The sequence below is a fragment of the Aquarana catesbeiana genome, linkage group LG06 (genome assembly GCF_042186555.1).
Source record: "Aquarana catesbeiana isolate 2022-GZ linkage group LG06, ASM4218655v1, whole genome shotgun sequence".
In the NCBI taxonomy this organism is placed as follows: domain Eukaryota; kingdom Metazoa; phylum Chordata; class Amphibia; order Anura; family Ranidae; genus Aquarana; species Aquarana catesbeiana.
The window spans coordinates 158,901,815-158,926,378 of record NC_133329.1 but is presented as its reverse complement, the minus strand read 5'-3'; the positions used below and the strand labels follow the sequence as shown (position 1 = coordinate 158,926,378).

Below are 24,564 nucleotides of genomic sequence, written 5' to 3'. Positions count from 1 at the left end.
GGCCGATACCACCGCAAAAGCCTTGAGGAGCTCACGGGATTCAGAGTCAGTGAACCAGAGAGTGCAGTGAGAGACCAGGAGCTCAAGGGGCTGAAGAGCTACGAGTGGACATTGTAGTGAAGTTGAGAGAACTGTTGAACTTTGTGTTAGGAACTGTTAGATACTGTTGCCATAAGAGACAGCAAACCTGCACGTGAAGAAGTGGCACTTTGCTGGGGCCTTTCCCTGTACGGCTGTCCTCCTACTGAAGTCTTGGTGTCTGCCAATTGAAATTGCAACTACTTAAGGGTGTTCTGGCCCTAACCCTCCTTCCCTTGCAAAGTATAAAAAGGACTGTTGAAAGAAATAAAACCTCTTTTGCATCCAAGAATGGTCTGGTGCCCAATGACTTTCACCATCTTTGCACTCACTATGCCTCACAACCCACTACATATTAAAGAATGTCAGCAGTCTTTGGCCTCAAAGTTTCTCATTAGACTGGAAGAGGTTAGAGATTCTGCTACACTCTGAACTGGACCAGATTTGCTCATCCCTAGTAGAAACCAATAGACTACTGTGTATAATGTTACATTTGGGCTTCTGATTTGAAAAGTTTGGCTACAGCTACTGTATGTTACTTTTCTGTTAGAAAGAATGCAGTTTTAATATAGGAAGCATATCTGCTATGTCTTGTCTCTGGATGTGAAGCACAGAAAATATACCACATGGTGCCAAAAAAAGACCTTTGCAGGAGAAGGAAATGTAAAACAAATCTGCAGAGAACATATCATGCATTAATCACAATTTGATGAATTTTACACAGATGATTATCCACAGATCAGACAGGTGTTCTAATTCACAATGCAGTACGTTCAGAGGGGCAACAGCATAGCAATTAAAATGTGTTTTTGTTTTTTCTTCTTTATTTTGCCCTTACTGGGCATAATTAGACAACACATTGCAACCAATTAAATCTTGAAGTGAACTCCAGATGCAATTAACTAAAAATGAATGGCCCATTAAAAGATCAAATAACAAAACCAGCTTTTTCTGCAATATAGTTACATAGTTACATAGTAAGTGAGGTTGAAAAAAGACACAAGTCCAACCTATGTGTGTGATTATATGTCAGTATTAAATTGTACATCCCTGTATGTTGTGGTCGTTCAGGTGCTTATCTATTAGTTTTTTGAAACTATCAATGCTCCCCTCTGAAACCACCGACTGTGGAAGGGAATTCCATATCCTTACCGCTTTTACAGTAAAGAACCCTCTATGCAGTTTAGGGTTAAACCTCTTTTCTTTTAATTTTAATGATTGGCCACGTTTCTTATTGAACTCCCTTTCGCAAAAAAGTTTTATCTCTATTGTGGGGTCACCAGTATGGTATTTGTAAATTGAAATCATATCCCCTATCAAGCGTCTCTTCTCCAGAGAGAATAAGTTTAGTGCTTGTAACCTTTGTTCATAACTAATGTCCTCCAGTCCCTTTATTAGTTGTGTTGCTCTTCTCTGTACTCGCTCCATTTCCAGCACGTCCTTCCTGAAGACTGGTGCCCAGAACTGGACAGCATACTCCAGGTGCAGCTGGAACAGAGTCTTGTAAAGTGGGAGAATTATCTCTTTATCTCTTGAGTTAATTCCCTTTTTAATGCATGCCAATATTCTGTTTTCTTTGTTTGCAGCAGCTTGGCATTGCATGCCATTGCTGAGCCTGTCATCTACTAGGGCCCCCAGGTCATTTTCCATCCTAGATTCCCCCCAGAGGTTCTCCCCCCAGTGAGTAGATTGCATTCATATTTTTGCCACCCAAATGCATTATTTTACATTTTTCCACATTAAACCTCATTTGCCATGTAGTTGCCCAACCCATTAATTTGTTCAGGTCTTCTTGCAAGGTTTCCACATCCTGCGGAGAAGTTATTACCCTGCTTAGCTTAGTATCGTCCACAAATACAGAGATTGAACTGTTTACCCCATCCTCCAGGTTGTTTATAAATAAATTAAATAGGATTGGTCCCAGGACAGAACCCTGGGGGACCCCACTTTCCACCCCTGACAATTCTGAATACTCCCCATGTATCACTACCCTCTGAACTCGCCCTTGTAGCCAGTTTTTAATTCATGTACTCACCCTATGGTCCATGCCAACAGACCTTACTTTGTACAGTAAACGTTTATGAGGAACTGTATCGAATATTTTTGCAAAATCTAGATACACCACGTCTACGGGCCTTCCTTTATCTAGATGGGAGCTCACCTCCTCATAGAAGGTTAATAGATTGGTTTGGCAAGAAAGATTCTTCATGAATCCATGCTGATTACTGCTAATGATATCATTTTCATTACTAAAATCTTGTATATAGTCCCTTATCATCCCCTCCAAGAGCTTGCATACTATTGATGTCAGGCTAACTGGTCTGTAATTCCCAGGAAATATTCAGCTTTAATTCAGATACTTCCCACCCATACTTTTTTTGCCACTAGGTGCCCTCAGTTTGATTATCAGTATCATTCAACCCAGCTCTTTTAAGACCAACTCATCCCTCAACCCTCCCCAGCCTGTTACTGGACAGTGAAAAGAGAAGCAGCACAGGGATGAGCTCACTTCTTTGGCACTTTGCTCTTTCCACATATGAGCATGCTTCTTGTCAGCGTATTAACTGATTGACTCATTGTCCTGCTACTTCCTCTCACACTCCAGCCATGCTATACAAGGAATTGTTGATATCAAGTCAAATTCAGATACAGGCACTGCTTGCTTGTAGAGTTCAGCTTTAATTTTATTAAAGCATTGTATAATATGGTTGGTGACAATAGCAGTGAAGCCATAGTAAAGGGTTGTCATAATTCACATGTAACTAGATTAGCATTAGCTTTAAATATGAATAGCCAACTATTTCCACCCAATATTATCATTTTTCCAACTAAGCCCAGAAGGTTGGATCACATACTAAAATGTCAGTACCTCTATTATTAACTGTGGGCTGGTGCCTTTGGGGATATCAATGCATTCAGGAACATTACATTTATTGTTCTTACTTTTTATTCTTCCTTCAGTACCTTCTGAACATAATGCAATTCATAAGGAGGATGCAGAAAGAGTATTGCAGTGCCTAACAACAGTTATACGACAACTGGTTGGTAAAGAACTGCTAGATGGTGACACTCCTGATACAACAGTGATGCTACCCGGCCCATGTTGCCATATTTGGGCAATGACATTACTTGGAAGACCTCTCCTCTTTGTTTACTTTTAGCAGGAGGACCCCGAAACATGTAATTCAGCGTGAGTCAGTTGCAGATTGGACATATTAGTCTGTGAGAGGGATTTTTTTACCTCCTGCATTGTTCATCATAATTGATGGGGTTCTGTATCGCTGGACAATGTGACTGAAGATGGATCATGGAACATTTTTTAAGGTCTTGTCAAAAACTGTGTGTCTTTATTTAGTTTTTTTGTGTGAATTAATTCACTTAGGAGAGGGTTGATGTCTGGGTGCCTCCTTATTGTTAAAGAGGTCTTCTATATTCAGATAAGTTCACTGCCTGCATACCCCCCATAGCCAATGGGCCAGGGTTGTTTGGAATAGGCCCTTGTATTCATCAACATAGGGAAAGGGTGCTTTGCCAGGGGTGTCTTCCCTGGCAAGCTCCTCCCCTGATATTGAGAGCATGTGGCCTGGTATGGTTTAGAAGGGGGAATATCAAAGGTAAGAGTCTAATATGTGTTCCTAGGGGGAACTCCATGCTGCTTTTTTGTGTGTATGGGGGTCCCTCATCAAGATCTATCAGAGATGCTTATCTAGAATAAGAATCTAGCATAGAGCAAGGGAATCCCCAGCCAAACATACAAACCTACTACAGTAAAAAGTGACATTTACTAAGAAAAAAAAGGCTGTCTACATTTATTTCTATGTCATACAATTACACCAATTCACAGAGAGGTTAAGGGAACTCCAGAGGAATGTAATCTAAATGAATTTAGCATTTTTAATGTTGACCTTAAATCATCATTAAATGGGCTGCTCCCTAACAAACTGTGTTTTTTATTTGGTTAGGTACAACTCCCCTAACCTGCCCAGCTCCCCATGACATTTGTTTGACAATCTATTGCCTATTAACTTAGAAGATGTTCTTCATTAAGGTAAACATTTACAAAGTTTCAGCTCTTTGCCTATTTTCCGTGTGCAGAAACTTTATGTAAAGAAGGGGTTTCATTTTTAAAAAAAAATTATTGTGTTAAAGTTAGAATTATGTCTGTGAAACTCTCACTTGTGGCATGATAATTAAAGTATGATTTGTGGGTACTGAAGGAACATGTGTATCATGACATGCACCATATCATTGGTTTCCTCAGGGTGCCTTTTACAATCCTAGAAATGTCCCTGCATGGAACTATGGTGCTTTCTGGTGTGTGGCAATGCTGCCTTCAGTGGTGCAAGTTATAAATAATTAAAATTCAACATGGAATTATTAAATGTCTCTACAGATGACACTGCCTCTTTAACCCTGGAGCATTAGAGGAACTACAATATCATCTTAGTTTTCTCTTATTGTCTACAATACCTTATTATTATGAGTTACCGAAAACCCAACAAAAATTTACAGGAAGTGAAATTTAATGTGAAAATGAGTATATGATTTAAAATTTTGACCACAGAAACATGTGTTATGTAAAATAACAACACAGTAAAGCAGACTTTCCCCAAGACAGTAAACAGTAAAGCCACCTTACAAAAGGCTGTGAAAAGACAAAACAAAAATTACATACTATTTACTCTTCCTTGAAGGCTTTTCTTTCTGAAAATGTCCTTCATCCTGGAGTTCCAACTCATCCGTCATTTGACAATAGGCATCATCTATGGGATGTCACAGTGTATACACAGGATTTCCCAGGAATGCACTGGGTGAAGTAACCATCTGTAAGGCCCTGGCTACATCACCAGTCTCTCTAGAGACCAGGAAGTGCAATGTAGTTAAATGTGAGTGACAGTTAAATGTTTACTATAGAATGTAGAATGATTTGATATTAGCATGCAGAGCTGCATGCAACACTGATTTTTTGTTTGTTTGTGGGGGAGGTCTGCTTTAAAGCTCAACTCTAGTTAACACTGCAATTATAGCAACTGTTTTTTTTTTGTTTTGTTTTTTTAAAGGACCATTGTAAGCCCCTCCTCCTACATTGTATTATTATTTGCTCCACACCTGTGACTGGTAGACAGCTTGGCCTATTACAGGAAGTGGGAAAATAACAAATCTAATGGCAGGATCAGGCGGTAAAATTATGTCATTGTGGAACTCAAACAAAGACCTCAGTGTTGTCAATGTTATTGACAGATCATGTACAGTATGTCATTTTTTAATTTGCTTATAGTTTCATTTGAAGTTTGACAATCATTTTTTTAAAAAGTTAAGTTCACTTTTTTTTCAGCTTTTAGCTTCCCTATGTACCAATACCAATATACCATTAATGTACCTCTGCTGCGGAAAAGAAAATGCTTTCTCTATATTTTAGGGCAGGCTTTACCTCAGCCTCCAGTTTGTTCTATAGAAAATTCCTCCTGCTCCCGTTCCTTAGGACATGAAAACCGTTACAAGGAAGTTCTTTAGCGGCTGACCTCATTAACACAAACCCTGCACCTGCCCTCCCCCTCCAGGAGATTGCTCCCACCAACCTCGGTAGTTACACTGTTCTGCCTTAATACACCACAGTGTTTTACCCTGCTGGTGGATTGTTTTGTACCTTGCCTTCATCTTGCATAGATTGTTCATTTGGCAAAATGAGCTGAGTGATCACATCCTATGTGGCGCAGTGCTCTAGTACTAAAAACAGAAGAGTGTTCCTGGAAGCTCATCATATACTATACATTTACCACCAACTATGCAGGACAAGGGCCTGCCTGATTGGATACAAAATGATTGGAAAGATAGGTATGCGCACCTATTATACTGTTTGGATATATATAAAGGAGATAGTATAGAGATTGTACATTCAGATTGTATAGTGTATGGCCAACTTTATACACTTAAAATGAACTTACACTGATTTTGTCGAGTACAAAAATGTGCAACAAACTCACTGTAAAAAATGATTGTGCTTTAGCATGTAGGGAAATGCTGCATGGAAAGCTCTGAGAAAGCATGGGAGCTAGTGTGTTGTTTGAGGTGCAGAGATTGAGGGCATGCTGTCAGGAAGTGTTCTCTGTCCCTGGATACAGCACAAGGTAACCTCACTAGGCAAAAGTCTGTGGTTGTTTGCCAAATTTGTATGGGGAAAGTGTCTGCAGCCACCCTGAGTAATGTTGTAAGAGGCCCAGTTAAGCCTGCTAGGAGTGACAAGATGTATGATGCACTTGCCTCTGTTTAGCCCTATCGGCCACATTGGTGGAATGGTAGGTCCAAAGGAAAAAGAGGAGTCAGAGTGCTCACAACCCCAGCATTCCTAAATGAAGAAAGTTAGAAAAATAGTAAGGGCTGCTAAGAATTTTTTCAAAGTGGAAATGGCTGGGACTGGTAAGTCATTCTTTAGAGAGATGAACAGTAAAACAGTTTTCCATGATATGGTAGTCACCCCACTTAGGGGGACTCACTATGTATTTTGAGACAGACTTCCCTCTGTGCAGTCCTGTATGTAATAGGGAGGCAAGGGTTAAATGTGAACCTGATAATGTGATGTTTAATGATGTAAAAACCTCTATTTATATACCAGAGTCATCTAAGCAAAGAACAGATCTAAATGGGGGGGGGGCACTAAGGAAAGTATGCAGTTTCCCCTAGCAACAGTATCAGGAACAGAGGAGTTCCTTGAAACTTCCAAGGGGCCTGCAGTGCTGGACCTAGAGGTTTCTCAGTACACATGTTATGTGTCTCCTCTTTTGATGGATAGGCTGGTAATGTGGAGTACCAATAGTTAGATCAATGTGTTAATGAATGTACCAAATAAAGATAGATGAGACTGGGACCATTTTGGTACAATGTTTATTAATGATGATGAAAAAACATTTAACAGTGCACTCCTGGGTTGCTTCTAGGTAACTTTGTGTATGAAGGCCTCCCCAGAGGACTGTTAGACATGTCTAGGATATCAGAGATGTCCAAGGCCTCTCCATGTATCATTGTAATGGACAGCATTTTTGCTATTGAACTCCAAGGTACTGATAACCAGCTTATAGTCGAATATTTGCACACTGCAGACAAACCTTTGCAAGGTATTTTGGCAGAGAAATGGCGAGTAAATAGCAGAAATCTTACCAGTGGCCCAGGAAACAAATAAAGTTGGTACTGAAAAGCAAGATGTGATAGCGCCAGCGTGCATAGGTATGAGTGAAGGGATTGGGGCCACAAAACCAAAAATAGGTTCCTTTTATAAACCCAATAAAGCCCCTGAATGGCAGGGAGACATCTTAAAAGTTGAATGTGGAGATTGACAAATAGTGCCAGAAAGGTTCTCCCTGTATAAAGGGATTGGCAGAAATATGTTTGCCTATAATAAATGACAGATGAGTCAGTGTTTTGTGAGAATGCCATGGGAAGGTAACCACTCATCTGTATGTATTCCCTCTACAGACACTACCCTCTTCAAACAGTGGTCTTGACTGTAAATAGTAAAAACAGAGCAATTTGCTGGTCTTTGATAGTCTGGTTACTGTGGTAAACAGCAAAGGTCTTCATAGTCCTAAACTCTAGTCTGGGATGACAGAAGGGGCTGACAGTTGTTGTGAGCTAGACAATTTCTTATTATTAGAGGCTGAGATGAGGACTCCGAATGGTAAAGTATCATGTATAGTGGGGGTAGACCCTGCACTAGTACAGGATGTTAGTTTGGGGAAGGATGTCCTACAATTTTAAAACTCTGAGAGAGTAATGCCCGTACACAGAATCAGATTTTCCGCCAACAAATGTTGGATGTGAACTTGTTGGCTGAAAGTCCGACCATGTGTATGCTCCATTGAACATTTGTTGTCAGACTTTCCGCCAACAAATGTTGGCTAGCAGGTTCTCAAATTTTCCGGCAACAAAACGTTGTTCTCGAAATATATGATCGTGTGTACACAAGTCCGATGCACAAAAGTTCACGCATGCTCGGAATCAAGCAGAAGGAGCCGCACTGGCTATTGAACTTCCTTTTTCTCTGCTCGTCGTATGTCTTGTACGTCACCACGTTCACACGTACGTAATTGTTGGCCAACATTTGTGCGACCGTGTGTATGCAAGACAAGTCAACAACCTTAGAACAAAATTCCATGGTTTTGTTGTCGGAAAGTCTGATCGTGTGTACAGGGCATTAGACTGAGTCTTCTAGTTCAAAGATTGATGAAGTTAGCCTAGAGAGCCTAGCCTAGATTTTTTAATTGAATTGTTAGTTTTTATATGTATTATTTCAGTTATATGTATAATGGTGCAATGGCATCTATTAACCATGTAGAACCTGATAATATTAATTTTGAAAATGAACCCATTGCACCTTATCACTTACTATTTGATACTTCCTCATCTCTTTATCTTCATTTCTTTGCATGTATGCATATGTGTGTGTATATGAGAGTATTTTTGGATGCACGTATGTGTACACACATGTATATGTTTGTTATACATGATATTTTATGTTTGTTAGGCTCATGATTTTATTAAGTCACAATTATATTTGCATTATATTATGTTTTGTTGCAGCCCTAATGAAGGGGGAGGTCCTTTGACGGCCAAAACGCATTGGTTGTCGTTTAACACAATATCAATAAATTAATTTGGATTCTTTTATCTTTTGGTCTGGTGCGCCTTCCATATATGCATATCTTTTTATGGTAATCTTGCTTAATAGTCCTATACAGTGGGGACAGAAAGTATTCAGACCCCCTTAAATTTTTCACTCTTTGTTATATTGCAGCCATTTGCTAAAATCATTTAAGTTAATTTTTTTCCTCATTAATGTACACACAGCACCCCGTATTGACAGAAAAACACAGAATTGTTGACATTTTTGCAGATTTATTAAAAAAGAAAAACTGAAATATCACATGGTTCTAAGTATTCAGACCCTTTGCTCAGTATTTAGTAGAAGCACCCTTTTGATCTAATACAGCCATGAGTCTTTTTGGGAAAGATGCAACAAGTTTTTCACACCTGGATTTGGGGATCCTCTGCCATTCCTCCTTGCAAATCCTCTCAAGTTCTGTCAGGTTGGATGGTAAACGTTGGTGGAAAGCCATTTTTAGGTCTCTCCAGAGATGCTCAATTGGGTTTAAGTCAGGGCTCTGGCTGGGCCATTCAAGAACAGTCACAGAGTTGTTGTGAAGCCACTCCTTCATTATTTTAGCTGTGTGCTTAGGGTCATTGTCTTGTTGGAAGGTAAACCTTCGGCCTAGTCTGAGGTCCTGAGCACTCTGGAGAAGGTTTTCGTCCAGGATATCCCTGCACTTGGCCGCATTCATCTTTCCCTCGATTACAAGTCCTGTCCCTGCAGCTGAAAAACACCCCCACAGCATGATGCTGCCACCACCATGCTTCACTGTTGGGACTGTATTGGACAGGTGATGAGCAGTGCCTGGTTTTCTCCACACATACCACTTAGAATTAAGGCCAAAAAGTTCTATCTTGGTCTCATCAGACAAAAGAATCTTATTTCTCACCATTTTGGAGTCCTTCAGGTGATTTTTAGCAAACTCCATGCAGGCTTTCATGTGTCTTGCACTGAGGAGAGGCTTCCGTCGGGCCACTCTGCCATAAAGCCCCGACTGGTGTAGGGCTGCAGTGATTGTTGACTTTCTACAACTTTCTCCCATCTCCCGACTGCATCTCTGGAGCTCAGCCACAGTGATCTTTGGGTTATGGTCATCCCAAGCGTCTTCCATTTAAGGATTATGGAGGCAACTGTGCTCTTATGAACCTTAAGTGCAGCAGAATTTTTTTTGTAACCTTGGCCAGATCTGTGCCTTGCCACAATTCTGTCTCTGAGTTCTTCAGGCAGTTCCCTTGGCCTCATGATTCTCATTTGCTCTGACATGCACTGTGAGCTGTAAGGTCTTATATAGACAGGTGTGTGGCTTTCCTAATCAAGTCCAATCAGTATAATCAAACACAGCTGGACTCAAATGTAGTGTAGAACCATCTCAAGGATGCTCAGAAAAAATGGATAGCACCTGAGTTAAATATATGAGTGTCACAGCAAAGGGTCTGAATACTTCGGACCATGTGATATTTCAGTTTTACTTTTTTAATAAATCTGCAAAAATGTCAACAATTCTGTGTTTTGCTGTCAATATGGGGTGCTGTGTGCACATTAATGAGGAAAAAAATGAACTTAAATGATTTTAGCAAATGGCTGCAATATAACAAAGAGTGAAAAATTTAAGGGGGTCTGAATACTTTCCGTCCCCACTGTAAATTATTCTAAACATACTTCCTGTTTTAAGTAAATATGTTAAAAAAACCTGAGCAATTCAAACTGTGCATATAATATTTAACAAGTAGAACTTGTGTTTAGAAAAAAAAAAAAGATCTGTAAGTCCAGATATTTAGGCACTATATGCTATAAAGCTGAACCTATACTGTGTGTGACAGGTTAACTTTAATGATCTGATCTTAATGACCAAACACTAAATATCTCATAAACGCATTAATATATTAATGCAATTTCAATTGTTTTTAATCTTTTAAACCTGCAGCTTTCACTAACGAAATGGCTGTTTATCCTACTCTGAAGGTCCTTATGCAAGAACATTTTTTGTTATGGATTGATAACTGTCTCCAAGCTGTGTTCCTATGTGGTATTGTCATCCTGTTGCATGCACCCCTGGTGTAGACTACAAGTTGCTGTGCTGTCACACATTGGACAAACATGGCCTAATTTTCACATTTTCAGTAATTTCATCCAGAGAAGAGATGTATAAGGTCAACACTGGATTAAGAACGTGTATATAGAAAGCTGATTTGAAGAGGTTAGAAAAGATCAGCAGCACTGAATTAACACAGTATTTAAAAAAAATGGTAATTGTTTATCATACAAATTGCTTAAAGTGAACCAGTGCCCAGATCATGCACATTAGAATTATTTATATAATATAAACAGTCAGTAAAAACACTTCAAAACAATCCCTCATTCACCTTAGCATCTATTAGCATTGTAGAGAAATACATTTTCAAATTTCACAAAGCAAGTATTGAAATGTTAGCTTTTTTCTATAACAAAGTATGTTGGCAGCCTGCCAGCTCTCTAATGCAAACAACTAAAAGGTGTTTCTAAGCTGTTAGAATCTGACTGAGACTGGAGTTTAGAACCTTTGATATGACCTTTAAGGCTCAATACCTTCATATAAAAATCGCCTAGGGAGGTCATGCATGGCTTGTTAATACAGCTATTTTACTGTTTGTTAAAAATATGTGAAACATTTAGGCCTCATGTCCACTGGACATTTTTACAGCTGCTGTTTTTGGCTTCAGGTGTTTCTTTCTGCAGCCAGTAAGCTCCCCAGCATGTTATCCTATGTGTCCATGCAAACATAGGCTGTTATCAGCGTTTTTGGCAGGGGCATTTTCTGCCTGAAAAAACCCCCCAGAAATAGTGAGTATGAAGAGTAGTTTTTCAACTGTAAAAACACCCTAACTCTCATAAAAGCTTAAAAATGCTGAAAACTTGGCTATTCTGCGTTTATCTGTGTTTTTTTGAGCCATAAGCTTTTGTGGGAGTATAGTTTTGCTAAAAAAACCCCCAAAAAATGCTGAATAACGCTACAGCCAAAACGCTGCAAAACTCATTCTATGGCTACAGCTTTCTACAGCTAACGCTATTGGCTTTTTTCATACTGTCCAGTGTGCATGAAGCCTTAATGCCCATAGTTTGGGGACAGCTGTACTTTAAGTGAAATCCAGTTAGGGCTTATATCCACTTTAAAGACTTGTAAATCTGGACAAATGGGACCAAACTTACTTCCCACCATTTGACACCAAGATACAGAAATCCATGTGAAGTGCTTAACCATACCCATTTTCATTCTGTTTTTAAGAAATACTAAATTTTCCTAATTAAAACATTAGAACTTTCAGTGGGTATGACTTAATCACTGTTACATTAACATCAATGTTGACTTTATGGGCTTAATTCTTCTCCTATACCCTGACTAATACATGGGCTTGGGAATTGCTTTTGGGAAAGTCCTTCCATAAAGTGACCAAGACAATACTAGGTAGCAACTTTTCCTTCAGTCAGAAAGGGAAGGTTATATCATGTACAATCTTGTGGAGTAAACATTTGCACAAAATTCTAAGATTGAGGGTAGCGGTAGCGTGGTCACATGTGTGCCATAGATGGAATCTTGCAGACAAAAGGAAACTCGCGACTGCAGCTGTTGTCATTCCAAGACCTCAAAGCTAGTAATAGAAAACAGATAATAGGAAAGTTAAAAAACAATTAATATGAATTAATACAGCTAAAGCCTTACATTTTAAATATGTATGTTATCAAAAGAAACATCAAATTTACCTAGACAACAACAGATAATTTAGGTAATATCTATATTTAACACATTGAAAAGGTTGTTTCCTAATTTATTTAATGTAAAACATTTTTGGCAAAATTTATGCATAAGATAAAAATGTTATAGGTATGTACTAACATCGATCTTATATAAAATACTGTATATGATTGTATAGACGCATATCTCATATCTTTGAAGACTTTCCTGCTAGTTGTGATGATAATGTGCATGTACATTTCTATTGTTCATATAGTGAATTACATTAACCACTTCAATACAGGGCACTTAGACACCTTCCTGCCCAGACCAATTTTCAGCTTTCAGTGCTGTCGCAGTTTGAATGACAATTGCGCGGTCATACTACACTGTAACCAAACTAAATTTTTATAATTTTCTTCCCACAAATAGAGCTTTCTTTTGGTGGTATTTGATCACCTCTGCGGTTTCTATTTTTTGCTAAACAAATAAAAAAAGACCGAAAATTTTGAAAAAAATAAAAGTTTTGCACTCATGGGTGGCATTGGTGGGCACTGATGGGCGACACTGATGGGCACTGAAAGGCTGCAAAGATGGGTTCTTATGGGTGGCACTGATGGGCACTGTTAGGCGGCACTGATGGGCACTGATGGGCACTAATAGGCGGCACTGCTGGGCACTGATACGTGGCACTGATGGGCACTGATACGCGGTACTGATGGGCACTAATACGCGGCACTGATAGGCATCCCTGGTGGCGCTGGCAGTGGTAGGCATTGGAGTGGGCACTGATTGGCAGCTGCCTGGGCATTGATTGGCAGCTGCCTTTGCACTGGTTAGTATTTCCCTGGGGGTCTAGGGGCATACCTGGTGGTCCAGTGTGGCAGGTTTCCCTGGTGGTCCTGGGCGGCTTCCCTGGTGGTCCTAGGCGGCTTCCCTGGTGGTCCTGGGTAGGATCCGAGGGGGGGCTGTGCTGATAAACAATCAGCACAGACCCCCCCTGTCAGGAGAGCAGCCGATCGGCTCTCCTCTACTCGCGTCTGTCAGACGCGAATGAGGAAAAGCCGATCACCGGCTCTTCCTATTTACATCGTGATCAGCCGTGATTGGACACGGCTGATCACGTGGTAAAGAGTCTCCGTCAGAGACTCTTTACCTAGATCGGTGCTGCGGGGTGTCAGACTGACACCCCACAACAACGATCGACACGATGCATGCCCCCGGGGGCGCGCAGCGGCTCAATATCCTGCGGACGTCATATGACGTCCAGTCAGGATATTGAAACCACTTTGCCGCTGTCATTCTGCTATATGGCGGGTGGCAAGTGGTTAAATATAAAAACGGTATGATAGGAACCATACTTTTCAAAATACAAGGGATTTGCCGTCTAATATTTTTAGCAGAATATTGTGTGAAGACTAAGCTACGGTGTAGCGTTTCATGAACTTCAGTCCAGCCATTGAAGTACATTTTAGGGCTTCTGGTCCACTTTAATTTAAAAGTAAAGTTAAAAAACTCACACAAAGGGTTAAGTTTGCAGGGGTTTTCAGTGTTAAAACGACAAATAGTAATTTTTTGTCTGTCTCCGCATAGTCACCACATTATCTCATTCAGCCTTGTGACAAACAAACTGGCCAAGTTGGGGCTGCACAGACGCCTGCCTAATTACTCACTGTCTATTATTACCTCTCTCAGGTGACAGCCTGGTCAAATCACCTTTTCTTGAAGCCTGAAAGGACACTTTCCCAACTGCTTGTGCAGCAGCTCACTAGCTTAGCACTGTCATCATTCAGAGAATGCCTTGTCATTTTTTTTTTCAATAAATACAAGGTGTTTTCTGATTAGATCTGGGTAGATCATGATGTTATCCTCCATTCTGCCTTGAACAAAAAAAACTGTCCTCTATTTATTGGCCTCCAACTCCACATGTAAATTCTCTAACTAAAACCTGAAAAAAGTAAAAAAGCAATGTAGCCACTCTGCCATAAGCAGAGGTGATTAGTTAAATTTAGTTCTGCTACCAAGGCTAATCTGTAGCATTTCACTTGGCTTTCTCTTAATCTCAGTGTTGCTGCTGTTCCTGGCTGTTGCCTGTAGGTGTCCTGTAGGTGTCCTTGGCAGTTGGCACCTTTGGCAATAGATAGGGTAGCTGCAGCAATGCTTGGTTATGAATATTCACGTCCCCCCTCACCGACCACTAGGAGGTTTATTGTCAAAGTTTAATTGAATAGTTAGAAGCTGATTGGCTACCATGCACTGCTGCACCAGATTTTTCACTCTGCTGTTTTAGTAAATCAACCCCTTAGTCTTCCCATGGGAGCCTGGAAAACCTAAAAACCCTGAATCAGAAGTGCATTCTATCCTATTCACGCTTATTTTTCTCCTCACAGGGATTTTCAGAGCTGGTCATTTTCTGAATAGGTGAACTGTGACTTGGTATACCTACACACAATATATCCTGCTGATTCATGTCCATTCATACCACTGGCAATTCAGGTTATTTACAATACAGCGGTAAATCAGACTTCAAAAGAAATATTTTTGTTATTTTAGTCCTGAAGATGTGTTTTTTATGCAGCTGCAATTCAAATTATATGTTGCCTGAATAACAGCATAACAGAAAAGGAGCTGTGCAGGTAAGGTAAGTATTATAGGATCAGGGGTGTCTTTCCCAGAGACTGTCACCTTGCCCTACATAGACTAGGTGACATTGGAGGCAATTCATAAAGGATATTGCTTGCACCCAGTTTATGTGCCTGTCAGAAACAGGTATGTGAATCTGTCAGAGCCCATCAATTAGGTCAGAGTGTCCATACTGGACACTGCTTCCTCAGCGCACTTCATCCCTGGCCACTGACCCTAATATTTATTTATATTATTTATTTCAGGTACTTATATAGCGCCGTCAATTTACGCAGCGCTTTACATATACATTGTACATTCACATCAGTCCCTACCCTCAAGGAGCTTACAATCTAAGGTCCCTAACTCACATTCATACATACTAGGGACAATTTGGACAGGATCCAATTAACCTACCAGCATGTCTTTGGAGTGTGGGAGGAAACCGGAGTACCCAGAGGAAACCCATGCAGACAAAGGGAGAACATGCAAACTCCAAGCAGGTAGTGTCGTGGTTGGGATTCAAACCAATATAATAGAGAACTAGTGTCACTGGGTGGGCAGTGCCTGATGGGAAACTGAGAGACTAGTTCTCCATCAGGTCCACCTTGATGTTGATTGACAGTGCATGGCAGTGGACAAATCAATATCCACAATTTGGTCTAACAGTGGCCTTCAAATCTGCCCACTGCCAACTTCTCTCAAGCAAAAAGTAAGGCAGATCTGATGGAGAATCAATTCAAAGTTGTATACCGTGCTAAAGACAAAAAAAGTGAAAGGAATAATGATAATGAATGACAGCAGCGACTAACCATGTGATATAAACATAATAGGCATATAGTGGACTAACAAAAAGTCGTGCTAATCAAACGTGAGAAAAATAAGAAATCAAAACAAAATAACATAGTTCAAAAACTTAGATACTGTAGTATAAATCAATGTCCGTGAACTTACACACTAATTGCAATCAAATATATAATTGGTATTTATGTGAAAGAGAAAAACACACAGTTCTGGAAAATATATAGGAAGTTAGTCCACGTGATATGTATATAGAAGACTCCAAGCGGGAATTTCCTTCAGGGGTGTTCCACCACTAAAAAACATGCAGATCCTCCCACTCACCCTATTAATGGGGACGCTTACCGGATGGTGTGTACCATCTATTTTTAGAGTGGTTAGATAGGTGTACAGATAAACATCTGCAGGGTAACATAAGCAGGCAAGCCTCTAGATCGCGCTAATGATTGGGAAATTCCTCCAAAGGTGTCCAACTCACATCAAGATGTCCCAATCAGCCAAGACCTAGTGGCATGTATATACAGAAGAAAGCTCCAACAGTATAATATTGTATGAACTAATTTATTAGTAAAGTAAAAAAACTACTTACAAATGTTAAACGAATCAAAAGTGTTGATAAAATAGGTTTTCCGGCAAATAGAAAACAGAATCACTTCCGGGGTCACATGGGGCGTGATGACAACAGCGCGTAGCTCCGCCCAACATGTTTTGTCACACGTGACGTCTTCCTGGGCCACGGGCGACGTGCTGAGCCATTGTTATACATAGAACTACAGAAAAGCCGGGCCTCATTTTCACATGGTGGCCATATTGGGAAAAGACCAAGCCTCTCGTTCGCCCACCATATTTGAGGACCAAACCTCGATTTCAGGTGGAGGCCATGTTAGACAGGATCTGATGGAGAACTCATTTTTCAGTTCCCTATCAGTGACCAAAATAATTTCCCAAATACGGGCATGGCCATATTTAGGTAACGACATCACTAGAATCCCCCTTCCCCTTTGTTTGCATTTAGCTTTAGGCCCAGGAATCTCTGAATGGCGTTGGGAATAAAGTCCTGTCACATTCATGACAGCTTACCAGCACAGATATGCCCCACACTGAGCACTGACATACTGGTAATTTTATACCAGTTTCCTAATCTGTGAACTGGTGGTAGTTCTTTATGAGTCTATCACTGCCAGACTGACAGAATTTTAAAGTGGGCGTAGTTGGAACGTCCCGGATTTGAGTGCATGTTTCGGTAATGTTACCAAAACTGGCGTAAATGCTTGCCTGAAATAGGGGCAGATAGTTCTAAAATAAACTACCAACAGAAAAGTGATATAAATGCTTTATTGCGTTTCCCAATTATTTCTTTAAATTAATTACTCTGAAATTGCAATATGATAAAGCAAAATATACCCTAAAATCATTTGAAGAGGGTATGAAAAAAAATTGTTCCGTAGTCCAAATTAACAGCGAGCAGCCTAGGGTGACAACCCTGCTCCTCCATAGATATAACATTGTTATAATAGAACAGGTTGGGTGAAAAGAAAGGGAAAAAGACCTGAAAAAAAATGAATGCAGCCGCCACACTTAGGGAATTTTAGGCTTCAATAATTTAACTGTATTGGTTTATAGGTTTAGATACACTTAAAATGGAACTAAGGGCCGGTTCACACAGGGGCGACTTGTCAGACGACCTAGTCGCCTGACAAGTCGCCTCCCGTTCTGTGCTACGGAACCGTTCTAATAGGAGCGACGCAAGTCGCTCCGACTTAGAAAAAGGTTCCTGTACTACTTTGGGGGTGACTTGCATAGACTTCTATACAGAAGTCGTCTTGCAAGTCGCCCCGGCAGTCGTGTGCAGGTCGCCTCGGTGAGACGACCTGCAAGTCGTGCCGCGTCTAGTGTGAACCGGCACTAAACCCATTGGTTTAACTATTTCCTAAAACTATTATATTCAAGGCATTCAATAAATGATAACTGTCACAGCTGCATGTACTTTCACTGCCAAGTCATCAAATGGCTAGTGTCATAACTCATCACGTGTAGCACCATGGCAACTGCAGATCAGAGGCTAAGATGGCAGCTTCATTGGCTGTAAAGGATAAGAAGGTTAGGTTCCACTTTAAAGTACAAGTTCATCTTTAAAAAACAAAAACAAAAAACTTACTTTTTTGCAGGTATTATTTTTTCTATTTTTTTTAGAAGCCTTTAAAGCATTGCAATGACAGACTCCTGCAGACTGTCTGTGTAGCTGTCTGCCTGTACCTCCAATATGGACAGGCAGTTACTGAATGACAGGATTTTCAATGAGCTACCTAGAGCGCTCATCAGCTCCCTGGTAGTTAATTAAGAACTGCGAGCCGACAGCCGCAAAGGCTAATGGTAGTTGTAGTTCATTGATTCACAAGGATCTGTGAATGAATAACTTGGAATTGTGACAGTGGGTGTGGGGAGAAGATCCCTGGCCCACTACCATGGGGGGGAGCAGGCAGATGTAAATATGGGTGTAACTTGTTCAGAACATTGAACTTATCCTTTAAATAGTCATACAAACATATTTGCTAACTGAATGACTGGAAATATACACCCTCAGTTTCTCTTTTTCCAGCTGCATCCCCATACTAAATATATACCTTGTTGCCTTTCACATGTATAGTGAACATATAAGAGAACAAAAAGTTCTTAAAATGCTTTGGCAAAATTTAGACTATCTATAAACAGCTGCTGTGTAATTCATACAGAAACACCATAAATTTTGCTATAACAAATTAATGTTACTGGCTTAATTGCTTTAGAGACACATAGGGGAATGAGTGAAATGCTTAAAAAATGAGAGATGACATTGAATTCCTTTGGCCTGGTGATAGGTATGCAAATGAATAACCTTTAGATAGAATATGCTAAGAGAGATCTGTTTCAAGCATCCGCCCCTGCAGATTGTATTGGCACAGAGGCATAATGTCACCTTCTACAGTAACAAGCTTACAAATCTGAAGGTTGGAATGTGATGGAATACAACCCTATGACATACAAAGCAGGAGGATCTGACAGCAGTGAGAAAAATATGCAGAAGATTAGCATGCATTTCTGTCTGCTTTCATTTAAATGACTGTGGGCTGTCTGTCCCTGGCACTGAATGAGTTACTAAATTGCTTATCAGACTCACTAAGGGGGATTTCTAGGAGCTGTGCAGACAGCCAGGCCTGTTATGAGTTTGATAAGAGACATTTACTGCATTAGGTTCTGGTAACAGTAAACTGATGCAGATGTTGTTTCTCCTGGGGGAAGAGATGCAATTGTATAAAGGTACATACTCAGTTTCTTCTAAGTAAAAATTGTATTTGTGTGAATACTATGAGCTTAAAGAAACCTTATCACCTTGCCAATTCAGGGAAAAGTGAGGTATCTCCTTAAAGTCCACCCCTTGACACCAGAACAGAGCACCCCAACTGCTCCTACTTCAGCTACTGCAAAAAACCTGGTGCTTCCAGGTAGGAATGAGCTGGGTTTGGTCTTAACTTGACGTGAACCCAGTTTGGCAGAACATGTGGGAAGCTGTCACGTGGTCACATCCCTGCATTGCCTGCCCCACAGCTACAGTGCCTTGAAAAAGTATTCATTCCCCTTGAAATTTTCCACATTTTGTCATGTTATGACCAAAAACGTAAATGTATCTTATTGGGATTTTATGTGATAGACCAACGCAAAGTAGTACATAATTGTGAAGTTGAAGGAAAATGATAAATGGTTTTTCAAATGTTTTACAAATAAATATCTGAAAAGTGTCGCATGCATTTGTATTCAGCCCCCTTTACTCTGATACCCCTAACTAAAATCTAGTGAAACCAATTGCCTTCAGAAGTCACCAGTAATTAGTAAATAGAGTCCACCTGTGTGTAATTTAACCACTTCAGCCCCTGGAAGACTTGGCTGCTCAATGACCAGGCCATTTTTTGCGATACGGCACTGCGTCGCTTTAACTGACAACTGCGCGGTCGTGCAACGTTGTACCCAAACAAAATTGACGTCCTTTTTTTCCCACAAATAGAGTTTTCTTTTGGTGGTATTTGATTATCTCTGCATTTTAATTTTTTTGCGCTATAAACAAAAAAAGCAACAATTTTGAAAAGAAAAAAAAACACAATATTTTGTACTTTTTGCTATAATAAATACCGATTTTTTTTTTTTTTTTTTTTTAAAGCTATTTTTTTCCTCAGTTTTGGCCAATATGTATTCTTCTACATATTTTTGGTAATACAAATCGCAATAAGAATATATTGATTGGTTTGCGCAAAAGTTATAGCGTCTACAAAATAGGGGAAAGATTTATGGCATTTTTATTATTTTTTTTTTTTACTGGTAATGGCGGTGATTAGCGATTTTTATTGGGACTGCAACATTATGGCGGACACATTTTTATGACCATTGGCATTTATACAGCGATCAGTGCTATAAAAATGCACTGATTACTGTGTAAATGTCACTGGCAGGGAAGGGGTTAACAGTAGGGGGCGATCAAGGTGTTAACTGTGTTAACTAGGGAGTGATTCTAACTGTGGGGGATGGGACTGCCTGGGTGAAGAGACCAATAGTTGTAGTATGAACAACAGATCGCTCTCCTCACCCCTGACAGCATGGAGATCTGTCTGTTTACATTGGCAGATCTAAGTTCTGTCTCTGTGTGGAGCGATCGTGGGTGCATCGGCTCCAGCGTCGCGCACGCCCCCTTGTGGTCAAAAGGCGAGCCGATGTATAGCTATGACAGTTCGCCCAGGGGAGCCAACCTACCGCAGTATAACTGCGGTGGCTGGTTGGGAAGGGGTTAATCTCAGCATAAATACAGCTGTTCTGAGAAGCCCTCAGAGGTTTGTTAGAGAACGTTAGTGAACAAACGGCATCATGAAGACCAAGGAACACACCAGACAGGTGAGGGATAAAGTTGTGGAGAAGTTTAAAGCAGGGTTAGGTTATAAGAAAATACCCCAAGCTTTGAACATCTCACGAAGCACTGTTTGGTGGAAGGCGGAGGGGAGGGACCTGCGATTCTGGCAGGCTACTGGGCCCGACCACCTCCTGGCTGCCACTTTCCATGGCCTGGCTGAGGCTTTCCTGTGTATGAAAAAGGGACATCGTATAGTTTTTGGTTCATCAATCACACACAATTTTCAACTCATGACTGTTGCAGATTTAATGTTAATAAATAGAAAAGGCTATCATTCTGACCCCAGCATTTTTCATTCTTGTGCCAATCATTTGTGGCCACTACTGTCTATTGATATGTAAAACACTTTGTTGAATCAGAAATGAGTGATCAAAATTAACATATATTTAACATCATTAATTTGACAACCAGAAATATTTTGAAGAATGCTATACCTGGCTCAAGCTGGGCTCCTCCACATGTTGCTGCCTGGAAGGCCCAGGTTGGACATCAGAAGCCTCAGCTGGGGGGGGGGGGGGGGGGGAGGAAGTGTGGAAGGAAGACTGGAGAGTGCTGGCCTGGGTTCATTCTGGCCTGCCAGAAAATGCAGTCTGTCATAGTACCACAGCCTGGGTACATAAATGTCATCTGCTGCAGCACCTGATCTCAGGGAATCCTGGACCTTCTTGAGCTCCCTATGATAAGTGCTCCTCATGCCACCAATTAGGGCCTTCACATAGGGGATGTCTGCCATGGGGATCACCGGCTTCACAAATTCCACCAACTGCTCCAGCGCTGCCTTCCTCTTTGTTTGATTGTTAAAATAGGGGTGGTTTGCCTGCCACAGACAGGGCAGCTCCCTGTACATATCAATGAATATGGGCATAAAGTCCTCGTCATTGAATAGATCCATTTTCTCTGCAAGACACAACACAAGACAAACCCTAATGTCAGGTGAAACTCTCCTAATCTTGACCCAATATAGGCCTCAATCTATAAACAGTATAGGCCACTGATGCACCAACTTAAAATTGTACCTTCTTTATAACGATCAGCGCTTCCGCTACACCTTCATCCGCTCACAGATCGTACGTACGATGCACGCGTGTTACTCTTTAGATACACTGCACATGCGTGAACCTACGCCCGTGTTGCCCGCCCCTGACGTTCTTTCTAGAATATTCCCCGCCCCGTCTCTTTCATCGCAGTGGGAGAGGAACATGGCGGAGACACAGCAGGTGCTTAATAGCAGTAACGAGGAGGAAAGCCCAGAGCAAGAAACGTCCCGATCCAGGAGGAGAAGATTTAAGGCCTCAAATATGTCCTTTGAAGAGATGGTGGAGATGGTGGACATATTGAAGAGGGCCGACTATGATGGGAAGTATAGACCGTACCTAAACCCAAATGTGAGAAAGGCCAAGATCATGACTAAAGTTGTGAAGAGTCTGCCCAGAATTTTGGGGTACGACGATCCAAGGAGCAACTGAGGAAACGCTGGTCGGACCTCAAATTAAGGGAGCAGGATCAGTACAGAAGGATCACGAAAGTGCTTCTAAAAATAAGTAGTTGTCGTGTGTTCCTATTCTTATTATTACTTGCATGCTGCGCCATGTGCTTTTCTTTACTGTTGGACAGTTTAAAATGGCTACTTTCATGTTCGTGGGCACAGTAATCGGTCATAGTAAACATTGTTCGTTTGCAAATAAATACGCTGTTTTTTCCAGATACAGGGTTAACTACATTTGGTCATGATAATTTGTATTCAAAGAAGTTTAGGACATTGTTGTCTAGATGTGTTTCAAACTAGAATGAATTGCAATCTTGATTCAGTGTAATGTAAGGAGAGGACACTCAGCAGCTGTTTACACATCTGGACTCTGGAGCACTAGTGTGGGACACAATAACAAACTTTTTACGGTGTCCCACACAGGTGCTCCAGTGGATACTTGGGGTGTCTGTGAAAATTGTCCAAAAAAGGGAAGTATTCCAGCTTTGGTAAGGGACAAAATCATGTCTTCAGCTTTGAACTCTGCCAAAACAGACAATTGTACCCCACTTCCAAGCAATGTTTCATATTACTATTTCTGGACTCAAATATCTGTGGGCTAAGTATACCTTTTGTTTCATTCTCATAGGGGAGCAAAGACTCGGAAAATATGAGGACACCAGGGACCCCCCCCCCACCTCCTGAAGAAGGGGAACAAAGGTCACAACCTGAGGATGTGGAGGAAGGAGATGTGGTGGAGATTGTCACCACAACAGGTCAATGTCAGACACCACAGATTCAGGTAATAGATGTATGCCTGCATATTTTTAATACATAGTGTGTATTTTTATTTTAGGTGGTGTTCAGGTTGTGGTACCAAAATCCAGTGATTTCACCAGTGACAGTGCCCAATTGATGATCCAGGAAATCATATTTTGTAGTCGTGATTTGGACATTATCAAAGAAAAAACCAAGGAGATTGAACAAAGACTGAAGAACATGATTGATGTACTAGGGAGAATTTAAATCCTAAAAAGATTCCTGGAATTTTTTAATTTTTTCTTTTTACAATAATTTTATCCAAAGTTTTAATACAGTTTAAAAGCCACATTTGGAAGATGCACACAGTGTGTCAACATGTTCTATCTGCCATCAGGGGATTTCAATGTATGCGTTTTGTGGGTGCAACTCCTTCCTCTGAACTCTAGTAGGGGAGAGGAAGTGGTTGCACCCCCAAAACACGTCCATTGATCCCCCATGATGGGAGATAGCACATGTTGACATTAGGTATGGGATCAGAAAGGAAATCCCCATTTTAACTCACAATTTGTGTGCATCTTCTAAATTTGGCTTTTACAGGGGTGACTTCACCTCATCTGATGAAGGCAAGATCAAGACCTTTTCACACTATAAAATGTCTGATATTGCCTTCTTTTTTGCAATGTTGAACTTTGCAAGTTCCAGAGTTGTGTATGTTATATTTGTAAACATGCCTGTTTCTGTATTCTTTCAGAAATTTCAAGGTAAAACTTTGAAAAAAAAAAAAAAAAGTGTTTTTTTTTACCGCCAAATGTTTTATAAAACGCACACGTGAATGTGCAAGGAGTAAAGGGTTTTATACTCAACAATGTGTGGCTTCTTCTTTCAATGATCAATACCATTTTTCATGTTAAGTTGGTGTTTACAGTGGCAATGGGTGTTATTTAATAATGGAAAAACCACTTGGCACTACAAGTGCACTAGGAGAACCTAGGAGACAGCAAAAATAAACCCAAGCAGTAAATGAAAATCAAGATTTGATCTTATAAAAGAGAAAATTTATTTAAAATGTGCTGGCATAGCAATGGCCCCCCTACACCTGTAAAATATTCTGCATATTTTTCTCGCACTTCACGGGTGCTTTGGGGGGGCAAGCCAGGACGGCCAGCTTCCAGGGCCGTCATTGGAGTTTCTGAAAGTCAGGCCTCAGGCCCAACTGAGGCAACATAATTAGGATTATTACACAAAGCCCCCACACAGCATGAACTCTACGACGAGTACGTACCCGCAACATGGCTTCAAAACGGTCGGCTGGTCAGAACAAACTAAACAGAACGCACTGAAGAACAGCAAGGCCTGTGAAGAGCGAGCTGAAAATCAGTAACGAGTGGACAAGAACGCACTGAAAAACAGATACGAACTGACTTCACGCACTGAAAACCAGATACAAACCCACAAGCACAAACTGAACAGCAGTAAAATGATCTGAAAAAGAAGGAGTCTGAAAAGCGCGAATCGTCTCACCAAACTTCTACTAACATGAGATAAACACGAGA

At 40.7% G+C, this 24,564-nt stretch overlaps 1 protein-coding gene across 1 annotated transcript in view; it reads right to left on the bottom strand.

Moving 5' to 3' along the window:
- Nucleotides 1–10,305: 10,305 nt before the first annotated feature.
- Nucleotides 10,306–24,564, bottom strand: part of CLEC19A (C-type lectin domain containing 19A) — an 80,489-nt gene continuing 66,230 nt past the window's right edge. The window contains exon 5 of the mRNA XM_073634898.1: nucleotides 10,306–12,345. Coding sequence (XP_073490999.1) covers nucleotides 12,266–12,345 — 80 coding nt within the window. The 3' untranslated portion in view covers nucleotides 10,306–12,265. The remainder of the gene's footprint in view (nucleotides 12,346–24,564) is intronic.